The sequence below is a fragment of the Priapulus caudatus genome, unplaced genomic scaffold (genome assembly GCF_000485595.1).
Source record: "Priapulus caudatus unplaced genomic scaffold, Priapulus_caudatus-5.0.1 Scaffold82, whole genome shotgun sequence".
NCBI classification, from domain to species: domain Eukaryota; kingdom Metazoa; phylum Priapulida; class Priapulimorpha; order Priapulimorphida; family Priapulidae; genus Priapulus; species Priapulus caudatus.
The window spans coordinates 580,595-594,078 of record NW_014577143.1 but is presented as its reverse complement, the minus strand read 5'-3'; the positions used below and the strand labels follow the sequence as shown (position 1 = coordinate 594,078).

Sequence of the window (13,484 nt, the reverse complement as noted above, 5' to 3'; positions counted from 1 at the left end):
GTGTGTGTGTGTGTGTGTGTGTGTGTGCGTGTGTGTGTGTGTGTGTGTGTGTGTGCGCGCGTGTGCGCGTGTGTGTGTACGTGTGTGTGCGTATGTGCGTGTGTGCGTATTTATGTATGTGTATTCTAAATAGATTAATACTATAGTATATAAATAATTGTCTAATTTCAAACAAACATTATACAATTAATTCATTAATGAATTATTGATATGAATGTAATTATTATAATTATACACTATAAGTTCAATTACATCAAGGGTTAATAATGACGATTTTTTTGGTCATTATTAACCCCTGATTACATTACAATTTAAGTTTCGCGTAATGTCTCCTACTCACCTCGACGAAGTCGTTTTCGGCGACGCGGAAGTTGTCGAAGAACATGGAGAGAGGTTGACCGGCAGGTGTTTGCACTTTCCAGATGCACGTGTGCGACGACGGATAGCGGACAACGAAGTTGCCAGGCGACGCGAAGCTGCCAGACTCCGCCGTGATGACGTTGTTACAACCTACCGAGATGAGAGGCAGAGAGAGAGAGAGAGAGAGCATCTTTTGTTAAAACGAGCTAAAGAAATAAATGTTTTTATTAAACACATTGCCGCTGGTAGTTAATAGGTGCTGCTCATCTCCTGATAGTGGGAAACTTCAGGTTAGCTCAGTAACCGAACGAGTGTCTACAGTTCTGATGGCCCGTAACAGTGACTGTACAGTCTATTCATCCTTCATTGCAGTGTTTCTATTGCCTATTACAATTTTGTCTTCTTTATGTAAATATGTTAAGCGAAAATAAATCGTTTTCATTTAATTTAATTTAATTTAAATCAAAGCATCTATTCGAGCGCAGCATATACACTGCGCGTCCCCTCACCGGTGTGGTACTGTATGTGGAAGCCCTTCTGTCTGATGGTCGTGTCCGTGGAGAAGTACAGGTACAGCTTTGGTCCCGTAGAGATGGTGAAGGTGGGACCCTTGCGGCCCGTGTAGGTGTAGAGTAGATGCGAGTCGACGGAGCCGCCGTCTCGCACCTGAAGGAAGTCGTTGACGAACTCCAGGTCTAGATCGATGAGCTGTAAAGATAGAGAGCGTATGAGAGGTTTGAGACGATAGCGACACAAACAGAGAGAGAGAGAGAGAGAGAGAGAGAGGGGAGAGAGAGAGAGAGAGAGAAAGAGAGAGAGAGAGAGAGAGAGAGGGGGGAAAGAGAGAGAAAGATAATGCGACGCTAAGCTCGCAGATATCAAAATTCAGTTTGTCAAGCAGAAGTCAAGTTGAGAACCGACGAGGTTCGCATAACAGGCGATGCGGTGTGAATGTATAGACGTATAATTATGAAACAATAAACGATAAAGATACCGTGGCAAGTTGAGAAGCAAGCGAGTACGAGCGTGACACTGAGATCCGATTATCACATACGAAGCCTATAGATATCAAGTCAGATCATGGTCAGGCAATGTTTATAATATGCGCAACACAGAGCCGCACACATTAGACACTACGCCTACCTATATCACACCAATAAAGAGCAGATAAAGCTGATATAGACACGTGAAATACACGGATATTAAATAAGATAAACGACGCATAGCAATACGACAGGAATACCGATCGCCCTCGTTTGATATTCGATTCAAACAGCATTGATGGTTTTTAGCATTCCACTTTTGCCAATATTATTCCTTGATTGTATCTCAGTACTTTAACCTCACCGATTGCTGAAATTGGTAATTAGCGTGCGTCATTACCTCTAGACTAATGAGGTCCTCTCCTGGCGCAGTTATAACATAGACGCACTCCATTCCGTTATAGTAGGTGTCCGGATAGAAGGGTGAATACAGGTCCTGCTTGACCTGGGTAGACACCAGCTGTGTTTCTCCGCAATCAGCCTTAACTGCAGGGTAAATACAACAATTATTGTTTTTTGGCAGATGATTAATGTCGCATGAATTATAATAGCGAAATGGGAACCAGAAGATGAATCAGTTCGCACCAGCCCTGCATAGTAATTACATTAAATGATAGGGCTACCTCTCTCTCTCCTGCATGTTATGGACACATAGGAACGGGAAACGCGAACTAAAGTATATATTTACTAACTACATCTTCTTTCTTGTTTAATTATCAAGGGAGGATGCAGATAACCCGCGTGAAGTTGCTGCCGTGGCGCTATAATCGATTGATTACTCACCTGCCCGCCAGGTGGCCCGGAATCCCTTCATCTGCACCCTGCTGTCTGAGCGGAATTTGATCACCATGAAGTTGTTGTAGCTGACGTATTTCATGTCGCTGACGTTCGGTTCGTCGCCCGAGTTCATGGCTAGCGTGTAGCTGAGCTGATCCATCGGACTGCCGCCCAGGATGTGGATGTAGTCAAGGCCCTTTTCCGTCTCGAGATGCGTGAACTGTAGACACGAACATGCGTTAATACAGCAAACAATCAATCGTTAGGTATCGCCAGTCGCATAGATCCGCGTAGTGTCGAAAACAAGCTTGATGCGGTGACGTAGTTAATCGTATCGCCTACACGATCTTCAATATTTTTTTAATTGGTCGAGGTTTTTTTTCGATTATTTTTGTATATACTCTAGGAATATACTTGTGGACACTCTTCAATTTTAAGCTGTCTTGAACGAGTATTACTTATAGACATTAATAGTCATCGGAAACTGAAAGGTTATCACTAAAAAGATGTGAGGCAGTTAACCATGTTGTTACTTTGAACAATAATATTTAGCATGGTTAATTAAGTTTAGTAAATTCAAATGTCAAAATATTAGTCTTATAATATATGATAAAGCCTATAGAACCAGTATATTTTTCAACAAGGGCGCTGTCATAACGAAAGTTCTTCATGCGCATATTGTAAATAGCTATCAATTGGATATCAACATAATATTCTGACTACAATGGTGATCCCCATGACTTTACTGCCATGTCACAACCTGTATGGGAATTATGTACGCCCGCACAATTGCAGGCGTGTAAAAAGGCCAACGCACGCCAACGAGACCACCGACCGTTTAGAGTTTTACACTCGCCGCACAGCCGTGCAATTATACATACGCGTGAGATAGACACCCAAAACCAGTTTGATGCGCGGGTAAAAACCATTAAATGCCATTCTGGCAAAACCGCGCGTCTGCCCCTCGCATGTGCCTCGGTAGAAAGGTTGCAAGACTTACACGCCGGGTGCCTGCTTCTAAAACGCGCATTATACATCATGTGAACCAAACGAGATTTACCCGGTGGGACAAAACATGCTCGAACCGACACGTTCGTGTAAGATCCTAAGCCACTGCGCGTTACATTGATAAACTTGTAAACTTTTCCAGGCATTTGTTAAGTATGTTTGCAGTGAAAGATGTGCTAAATGACTGGCAGACTTCAAGACTGTTTTATTTCATCGTGAGAAGAGCAAAGCTGACGGAAGCTTTGGTCACATCGCCTCAAACTCTAAATTTTAACGCCAAACTTCAAATCGCATTCGCCTAAACATGCAACCCGATTCCGCATGGTTAGCAAGGGGGCAACGAAAGAAGGTTGTGAAGTCTCATTGTGTGTTGCAAATCTAGACTTCCTAAACAACCCGGGGGCAATCTGATAATTACACCCCAGTCATTATTGTATTCGATGTCACCAGAAGAGCGTATCAGAGGGGTTTAAGTTTTTCGGTGATTGATAAATGAACCTTGCACGTTCTCTCATCAGGGTTACGGTCCCAGTACAGGTTATAACGTGTACCAGTTCCCGATGACATGCATAGGCAACATGGCCTAGCCACCTGTTCGAATTCGTGACGATGCAGAACAACTATGTCTTGTCCCAACCGGTCCCGAACACGCATAATTTATCAGTATACTAATGTCACACATATCATTATGTAAGGTTACAGGCAGCACCGAAATCCTACCTGCAGTTCTATCTTTGTTCCGACGGGTCCTTCTATAACAGTGCGGCAATCGGCGTTGGGTGGATAGGGTTTCGGGTAGTTGGGTGAGCTGACAATACCTTCTATGCCCTTCTCGTACAACATGCAGCTGCCATCTGAAACCACAAAGCACTCAACACTAACAAACTAACGCGTGAGGGCAGGAGGACGTTGTCCGGACTATGACTACGTTCATGATTTGTTCTTTGGTTATAGTGGAATGCCCTAAACCGTGAGCAAATCGCAACTATAGTTGTATATACGTCTATACTAATCCTACATAGGCCTAGTACTGGAATATACTAAATCTTCGTAAGTCTTATCATAATCCTATGAATTGTGCTAACTTTACGAACGTTCCAACAGTTGACCCCTGGTAGAACTAATGTAAATGAGAGAATAACTAATTTAGATGAGCCACGCGCAGTGTCCGTCACATACCTAGGCGTGCGTTCACGTCAAGTCATATAGAAATAGGTAATCATAATAGCATTGCACTGCTCCTCGTTTATTGACGACGCCTTATCACCCATGGTAAGATTTCCTCAACCACATGCGGTGGAGCCTCCCTCAATTATTTCTTATTGCTACATGCTGACGTAGCCGCTTGCCTGGCCACTTTAATTCACGCCGATGCAAATTGTCTTTACTTTTTTTTTACTTCTCTGGTCATCGCTGTATGTATACGACTATACTATGTCTACGGCAACTGGTAAAATTTTTCACTAGCACACTTACCCAAAAATTGCTCGGCTAACAACGGAATGGAAGTTTAATCTTTTAAGAAGTTAATATGGTGCCATTAATGTCTTAGAGACAACCACTAAATAAAAGCCAAAGGTATAATTACGTTTGTACACTTCCTCTCAACGCAGTAAAGTCTAGACTCAATGCGATCCACGATATATATATATATATATATATATATAGTAGTATAATTAGTATATATATATATAATATAATATATTATATAATGGAATGTGGCCTGCATGTGAGCTCAAACGAGGAGGGAAAAACTGCAAAAGCAGTGCGCAAATAATATCCTGCTACGAATGTGGCCTAGATTACACGCGTAGTCTCGGTGGTTGTTCCGTGAGGAGGTTAGCACACATCCTCTGCATAATTGCAGTCATCAGTTACGTCTCGCTGGCCATTAATCATCTAAATCGTCAGTAAATTACATACACGCACGGATAAAGGCTGTCATCCTAGCTGTCTGTTCATGCACTGCACATAGCGGGGATCATACACGGAGCACGCAACTCTTCAATGACAGGATCATGCTTATGATAAGTATGTGACAGTCGAAGCACTCGATGCATGTATACTTTAGCTTACCGGAAATACACTCGAATATATCATGCGACCGAAAATCGTCTTCGAAGCATGACAATTCCCTTCGACACTTCATTTCATTTAATTTCGGAAAATTCAAGGCCGCACCCTGGAGGTATCATTCTAAGCACGCAAGGTGGACCCCCAGGAGGCACCTGACAGTTAAACGACTACCACCTCGTTAAGGCTGTGATCGCTGTCACGATGTTAACTAGGACAGGCGTAACACGGTGACAACGACGCGTTGGGACAAACGTGATTTTACAATATAATTACACGTTTAAGAATCGTAAAGAAAAACGGTTCTTTGCCTACCGCGAACGACGATGTTACAACGCGCGTTCTCGCCCACACACGTTAAAGCACATTTATGTGACATTTACGATCATAGATAATGACAATTTCATCTTCGACCATGGAGGATCCCTTCCGCAAAGCTACGGTAGGTCGACGTGTTCAGTATGATATATTAATACTGACTGCTACAGCGTAACGTATTATGTGACATAGTTTACGCGTCGCTGGGACACTAGCGTTGTGTCACAACAACGTGTTGTATACATCACCATGAACGAATCTGTAAACTAGATATTCTATGGATATATACACTGTAGTACATGTACGTAAATGCACTTACCTCTACAGCTGAGTTCATCAGATCCGTCTCTGCAGTCAGCCTTGCCATCGCACACCCACCGGTGGTTGATGCAATCCCCGCTAAAGCATCGGTATGTGTCTGCGAGCAAGCAGCACCAAACATTAATGTCACCCAACAAAACATTGACGTTCAGGTAATACAACGTGGCAGTGCGACACGGTAGCGAAACGTGACAACGACGACAAGGTAGAGAAATGTGACAGTGCGACACGGTAACTAATTGTGACAGTAAACTAAAGTGACAGTGTGGCAAGACAACGAATTGTGACAATAAACTAATGTAAAGAATTGTGACAGTGTGACAAGATAACGAATTGTGACTGTGCGACAAGGTAATAAAACTTGGCAGGGCAATAACAATAAGTGCTCTTCATATAATTGTACGATTTTTTCACATGCATGTTTTCCTCGCGCTTTTAACGTATTGCCCAGCAATTCCCGGCACCGTACTATTTATGAAGCCAATACAATTGAACAGTCATTAAAGGTTGTCGCATTAGGATTACTGGGCGTCTGTAAAAAGGGAATTTAAAGAGGGAATTTCCCAAGCTAATCTAGATCAACCCCCACGGATACTTGCACAGAACTTGGTTTGTGAGATCACACGGGATCATGCGAATACACAGGCATGCGCGTCCTCTTGGCGTCAGCGAAAAATCAGGTTTTCATGGAGTACAAATTATGTGCGAATGGAGAAGTACCTCGAGGGGAAATTGCGCCGATGCCGGGAAACAATGTTCCCAGCAGAGTAGGTGGTGATTATAGTTGGACAAGGAACAGCCTGTGAGGGGAACTGTTGTCGCGGAGGGTCATAAATACAGGCATAGTGATAGAGTGCGCCGACAGCAGATGGGAAGATGAACAGGTGTTATTGTCATTGGGGATGAGGTCGGCGGTCCGTGGAGCCACGCAAACAACATACTGACCACGCCACATGCGCGTCTGATATGCCGGAATCACCACCACACCTGTAATAGGTCCGCTGATATGTTATTATATGTTATTATATGTTATTATAATGTCTACCCAATGGGAACTGTCTGAAGAATATAAAACATTGAATGACGGTTTTACTCTTGATTTTAATGAAAGTTATTTTTCCAGTAGAGTTTTTCATCAGAAATTTGCCTATTAGGTTCGCACCAAACTTGTGGTGTGTGTGTAATTATATTAAATTTATCTATTTATGATGATTGTTTGTACCGGTTTACGCCTATATTTCTACGTATTGACTATTATTTAACCTCTTTACATAGCAAAACATGTAAAGCGGCACATATAAGAAGATCCTGCTATACCTGAAATCACATGTTCTATCACATGTATCATACAGCAACAAACCAATTATATATAGCATTGCTTATAACTATTCAACGATTCATAGACCATGTAGTATATCTTCGAATATACAGAGAATTCACCACATCATTATACACGATCTGTATAGAAAACCACCGTGTGAAATGGGCTAAATTAATGTGACAACAACGCTCACGCGTTTCCATTTCATCTCTATTCAGTCCATCTTTCCATCTCATCTCATCTCATCTCATCTCATCTCATCTCATCTCATCTCATTCTTTCCATTTCATCTCTATAGTCCGTTCAGCGTTGAAGAGAGATTGGAAGTTTCGCATTGACGTCTTGATTTTAAATAGCAGCGGGGGTTTAATGATGGTCGAAACGAGGTTATCGGGGATAATGATCAGGTTTCTTAGGGTGCTGACGCGCATACCTATACACATTGTTGACATCTATCTATAATTCAGGTGAGCTTGGTGTGGCCTAGCTCGTCACGTGGAGGTACCTATCATACAGTTATGTGTCTATGTTAGAGTGTATATCTATCATGAATGTGAGTATGGTATGGCCTAGCTCATCACGTAGAGGTACTTAGCATACGGGTATGTGTGTATGGTAGAGTGTATATCTATCATGAAGGTGAGTATGGTGTGGCCTAGCTCATCACGTAGAGGTACCTATCATGCAAGTATGTGTGTATGGTAGAGTGTATAGCTAAGCAGTTGATGGCACCTATCACACAGGCGAGTATATATGAGTATGGTATGGCCTAGCTGATCAGCTGGCGATACCTATCATGCACGCGTGTATTATATGGTAGGGTGTGGTAACTGCACAGTGGGAGGATCCTAGTGGGTGTGTGTACGACTAGACATTAGCGGTAGAGAGAAGGTCTACAGTGAATATTGTCTGAGGTGGCTCGTAGGTACGGCCCCTGAGTACTGTCGCAATCTACCAGTAATCTTAATGATCTCCTTAACGAAATCCTAGCCCTATCTTAACTCTAACCATAACCCTAATACTAACCATAACCCTTACTCTACCCTATCTTAACACTAAATTAACCCTTTCACTAACCCTAACTCTAACCATAACCCTTACTCTGCCCTATCTTAACACTAACCTAACCCTAACCCTAACCCTAACGTAAAGTACTCCAGTAGATACCAAGTTTTTTGCCCAGGGGAGTGGCCTAGACGCCATTAGTATAGAGGTACAGGAGGTACCAATAGCGGGTGTGTCACCGAAATTATTGGACCACCAGATCCTGCACCAGTCTGTACCTACTGCTCTGCACATCGCCAGCTCCCACGTTACCCACGGACCACACCACACGAACAGTGTTTCAAGTAGACCAAGACGCATTGAGTATAGAGGTACAGGTGGTACCAGTAGCGGATGTGTCAACGGAATTATTGGGCCAATGGATCCTGCACCAGTCTGTACCTATACTGCTCTGCACATCGCAGCATCTCACGTCACCCACGGAGCGTGAGTTTTGCGCCCCCGCATCGGCATGGCAGAGCATTCGTGCTACTCAGCCATGGCGAACCGCGGTGCCCGAAGTGAAAGTGCTGAGAGAGGGCTGTTCCGTGTCGTTGACCTGCCATGGGACGAGAGAGTGAGCGCGCGTACAATGCGCTGCGCTGTTCTTCCTCTCTCTCTCTCTCTCTCTCTCTCTCTCTCTCTCTCTCTCTCTCTCTCTCTCTCTTTCGCTCTCTCGCTCTCTCATCTCTCTCTCTTCTCGCTTTCTCTCTTTCTCTCTCTCTCTCTCTCTCTCTCTCTCTCTCTCTCTCTCTCTCTCTCTCTCTCTCTCTCTCTCTCTCTCTCTCTCTCTCTACACGGGGCAGCATTGCGTTGAGCGCTCTCCGGTCGCCGACAGCCACGCGCACGTTCACACGGCGACGACGTCGACGCTGCCGGCTTTCCGGAACTCGTGTCGCAACGAAAATAGGGCGCTGTAGCTAGCACGAGATATTTCGCGCACTGTATAATGTAGATCAGACATGTGAAGATGAATGCACGTATTATATATACACGCACGCACGCGCACAAATACACATACACGCACGCGCGCACGCACGCACCCACACACTATATATATATATATATATATATATATATATATATGCCGGTAATTTCCTAATATGCGCACATCCTCCTTTATAACATCCTATTTATTGTTATAAGCCCATTGAATATTCACTTTCTCTGGTTTCATGCTATTATTTGCCTTTTCAGACTTTAAAATAATATTGTGGGTGGATCCATAGCCCTTACATTGACGGAAATGCGTGATGAATGAAGGTTTATAGTTAGCAGTGTTTGCACGTATAGCGGATGTATGAGCACAACAGTTTTAGGATATTAACATCACAACATGATTATATGTTTAGAGGGATCATTTCCACAAACATACAACTTTCACTCGTTTTTTTTTAAATCTAATTAAAAAATTCTGATTAATAAAAACTCTGTGCCCCACAATTTGGATGACTTTTGGAAGAAGCATTAGGCCTTTTCAAGCTATATATAGCTTTAAAGTCAGCAAATTAATCCTAACTCTTAAATCAAACCACGTATGTATAGTAGGTGGAAATAACTCAATATTCTACGATTTCTGGTTAATTAGGAGTTTAGATTTGGGGGCATATTAGTGGCTGAGCATACAATTCGTTCCACTTCTCTCAGCCTCACATATGAGTTGATGCACAGAGGAAAAGATCGTCAATTGCCAACGTCCGCGTTGACTAAAATACACAAGAAGAACTCATATATACTCGAAACCTTTAGATTATTTCTAACCAGGATAATCTTGCTGCATAGTTTTATATAGAAATAAATGTATGCGGGGGCTGCACGTGTCCACGCTGTAGAATTAGGTTCCCTGGTGAGGCTCCTCTCGTTTTCACTAGATGGATAGATGCACACAGATAGACTTAACGAACCCCCCGCGGGCAGTCGTTCATCTAAATGGCTAGCAGCGAAAACAAATAAAGTCTCTCTTTTGTTTGCGAGAGCCGGTTTTTCTCTGCCCAGTGGTCTGATGACATACAAATCGTGCGCCGAAAATCCACTTATGTAAATGAGTGGGTGCACCGCATGTCTGTCCATCCACATGTCTGCCCATCCACATGGCCATCGGCATCAGTGACGGACCCCTCCCCATTCGCGACTATATAAAACAGTAAATTTTACTAAAATTCGCCGAGGGTCGATCGGACTACCCGCGTGACGTCAGTCAGGTCGATTAGCGTACATCATTACATCAATCTTCGGTCGGTGGGGATCACCCCGTCGCCATTTTCGAACACAAGCGGAGGGACAGAGGAAAGAGGAACGACGGAAGGAATTTTAACTACTGTGGTATCATTCCAGTTTCCCTACAGACAGCCCAACAACGCGTACAGCAACGTGGCCGCGGCGGTATACGAGCGTGTTCGAGTCAGCTCGGACACAACATCACCTAGCTTGCTGCCATTGAACTTCGTATGCAAAAGAAGTCCGCATCGAAATATATGAAAACCTGTTTCAGTTTCTAACCATTGAGAATTTGCCCCGGGGAAATGGTGAATATTAATCGTTATAGGGCGAAGGTGGAGAGTCGCTGTCAAAGATATATAATGCCGACGCGGAGTGTGGTTCGCTATCTGCTCCAGAACGCACACGAGCACAGGAATCTCACTCAATATTCGAACATGGTTAGACGCCGTAAGTGATGATGATGTATGAACTATCTGCCATTCGTGACACATACATGTACGTTATGGATGATAGCTTAACTCCGTGAGGACATTGCCATCCCTGGGATACCGTAGGAAGACACGGACACACCAGGGGACACCGATTTACCAAAGAGCTTGTCAACACATCTCACACTATAATCATCAAAATCCAATCTATCTGGTTAGTCGACGAGACATTTTTTCCTAATGGCGTTGTCATGTTCAATAAATTTTACCAACGACCCCGCGATCCCTGCACTATTGTGTTACTATATCTGTAAGCGAAAAGTAACGTGGGAGAATAGTTGACATAGGGGTTTCTCCCCCTTCCTGCAAAGCTTCTACGGGCGATAAGGACTTTATAGTCTTCAAAAACGCATCCAGACGTGGGAGTGGCTGAATGGCACAGTACTGGGACAGTTTCCTTCTTAAGCCTTCTTGATACGCTCTTGATTACATGTATTGTCGTTATAGAGCTCTAACGTTATATTACTTCCATCTGCCATGCTAGCGTAAACTGATTTTCAAGCATACACCAGGAAGTATTATAAAGACAATCAATGGCCTGGTGTGCACACCTTCTCGCAAATTGGAGGTACAGCTAGGGTTGTCCCAAAGACATAGTTAAAGTTCGTTGCAACACGTTTCCTTATTGGGATACTGTTTGGAATACATTACCCGTAAGGGTGATATGGTGTACGTAAACTGTAACCGTGCGGATGTTAATTGGACCACATATTCATGAAATAGGACCATGTACACAAACTGATGCTGTGCGCAGCGTATACGCGAAGTTGTGCCAGATTTGTCTAACTTTGATGACATCCAACAGTATATATGTAAGAGATTCACACACAAAAATACGACATATATGTAATAACATCACATTAAATAATGCTTGTGTGTGGGGGGGCGTGTGTGCGTGCGCGCGTGCGTGCATGCGTGCGTGTGTACGCGCGCACGCACGCACGCACGACGCACGAACCCCGCCCTCCACACACAATGAAATATGTCATCAGCACACTCATTAGGAACAGGATGTACCAGCGTGGCGATCTTCTCCGATATAGCTTGTCAAAAAGAATCTTCACACATCAAACTGCACCCTGACATGCTGTTTACTATCACGGCTATCACGGCTATCACGGCTATGACGGCTGTTTACTATCACAGAACACAAACTAGCACGCATATAATGAGAGAATGGAATCCTATACACTCACCTGGTAGGCACGCAGCAGTCTCACAGAGGAAGGGCAACAGCTTCTCACAGGTGGTGAAGCTCCACAGCGGTTCCCACGTAGCGAGGTCCATCTGCCCCTGTACGCACCTGCCCATCCTCTTGTCAGGCTGACGGGCTGCCCAGTAACCTTGGAACGGTGCCAACCGCTTCCCATCGCTCCACTCAAACCCTTTCTGACCGGAGAGGGCGTTCAAACCTACAGCAGCGACCGTTATATTAGATCGAGAGCTATTAATACATGTATTAATGAATACATGTATGAATGCATAAATGTATGATTAGCTCTCTAATTATTATAAACTTATAGTATTATAGATTAGATGAGAAACCCTACAGCAGCGGCCGTTTGATTAGATGAGAAAGGTTCGTGCGTTATAGCCCATCTATAGCCCTTAAGCGCGGTTCCAATTAACACTATTTAAATAAGCTACTGCACTTGTTTATTTACTCAGGGGGAATACCTCGTTGCGAACGGTCAATGATTTCAAGCAAACTGGTTTGTGAAGGACGCTTCGTGAGTACGGCGCATGGCGAGGTTTCTACGTCTACATCTATACGCTACGATCTCCGCACAGTCGGGAGTGTTGCTACCAGCAATTATTACAGCCGCGGACACAATCACCCCAATTAAAATCTACACTGGATGATTATTTACCAGCAAAATTCGTTCCCCTGTGGATATAATGAGCTGACGTACGCATTTAACTGGAAATTTGCGATGTGCGAATCGTTTTTTTCCCGCAAATCAAAACATTCGAAGAAAGAATTGCTATTGATGAGAATAGCAGGTGCAGTAGGAGAAGGAAGAAAAGGGAAGTAGATGATCAAGGAAGCTAATGTAATGGACAGTAGATTGAGGTATGGGGGAAATATGGTAGATGAGGTGGAGATATAATTAGAGGTGGAAGAGGACGAAAAGAATGAGGGGAGGAGAGGGGGTGAAGAGGGGGAGCAGGAGAATGATGGAATAGGAGAAGGAGGATAAGGAGGAGGAGGAAGAGGAGGAGGAGGAGGCGGCGACGAGGAAACAGGAGCGAAGGAGAATTAAAGAGAGAGAAAGAATTAGGAATAGTCAGAAGAGCATACCCACCTATCCAATAGCCGTTTACGTTGCTTGACAATGCTATTCTTCCCACGACATTGTTTTCATTAAAACTATCAACAGCCACCAGGTCACTGCCATAACTGAAAACAAAGAAATTTTCAAATTATTAACGACGATGATGAATTAATTATGTGTGTGTGTGTGTGTGTGTGTGTGTGTGTGTGTGTGTGTGTGTGTGTGTGTGTGTGTG

The 13,484-nt window shown here is 43.7% G+C and overlaps 1 protein-coding gene across 1 annotated transcript in view; it reads right to left on the bottom strand.

Moving 5' to 3' along the window:
* The window catches only part of LOC106804646, a 69,341-nt gene that overhangs the window by 50,369 nt on the left and 5,488 nt on the right, over positions 1-13,484 (bottom strand). Inside the window, exons 4-11 of the mRNA XM_014805913.1 lie at positions 13,280-13,374; positions 12,170-12,385; positions 5,899-5,997; positions 3,909-4,042; positions 2,187-2,400; positions 1,744-1,889; positions 870-1,068; positions 337-510 (exon numbers count right to left, since the gene is read on the bottom strand). Coding sequence (XP_014661399.1) covers positions 337-510; positions 870-1,068; positions 1,744-1,889; positions 2,187-2,400; positions 3,909-4,042; positions 5,899-5,997; positions 12,170-12,385; positions 13,280-13,374 — 1,277 coding nt within the window. The remainder of the gene's footprint in view (positions 1-336; positions 511-869; positions 1,069-1,743; positions 1,890-2,186; positions 2,401-3,908; positions 4,043-5,898; positions 5,998-12,169; positions 12,386-13,279; positions 13,375-13,484) is intronic.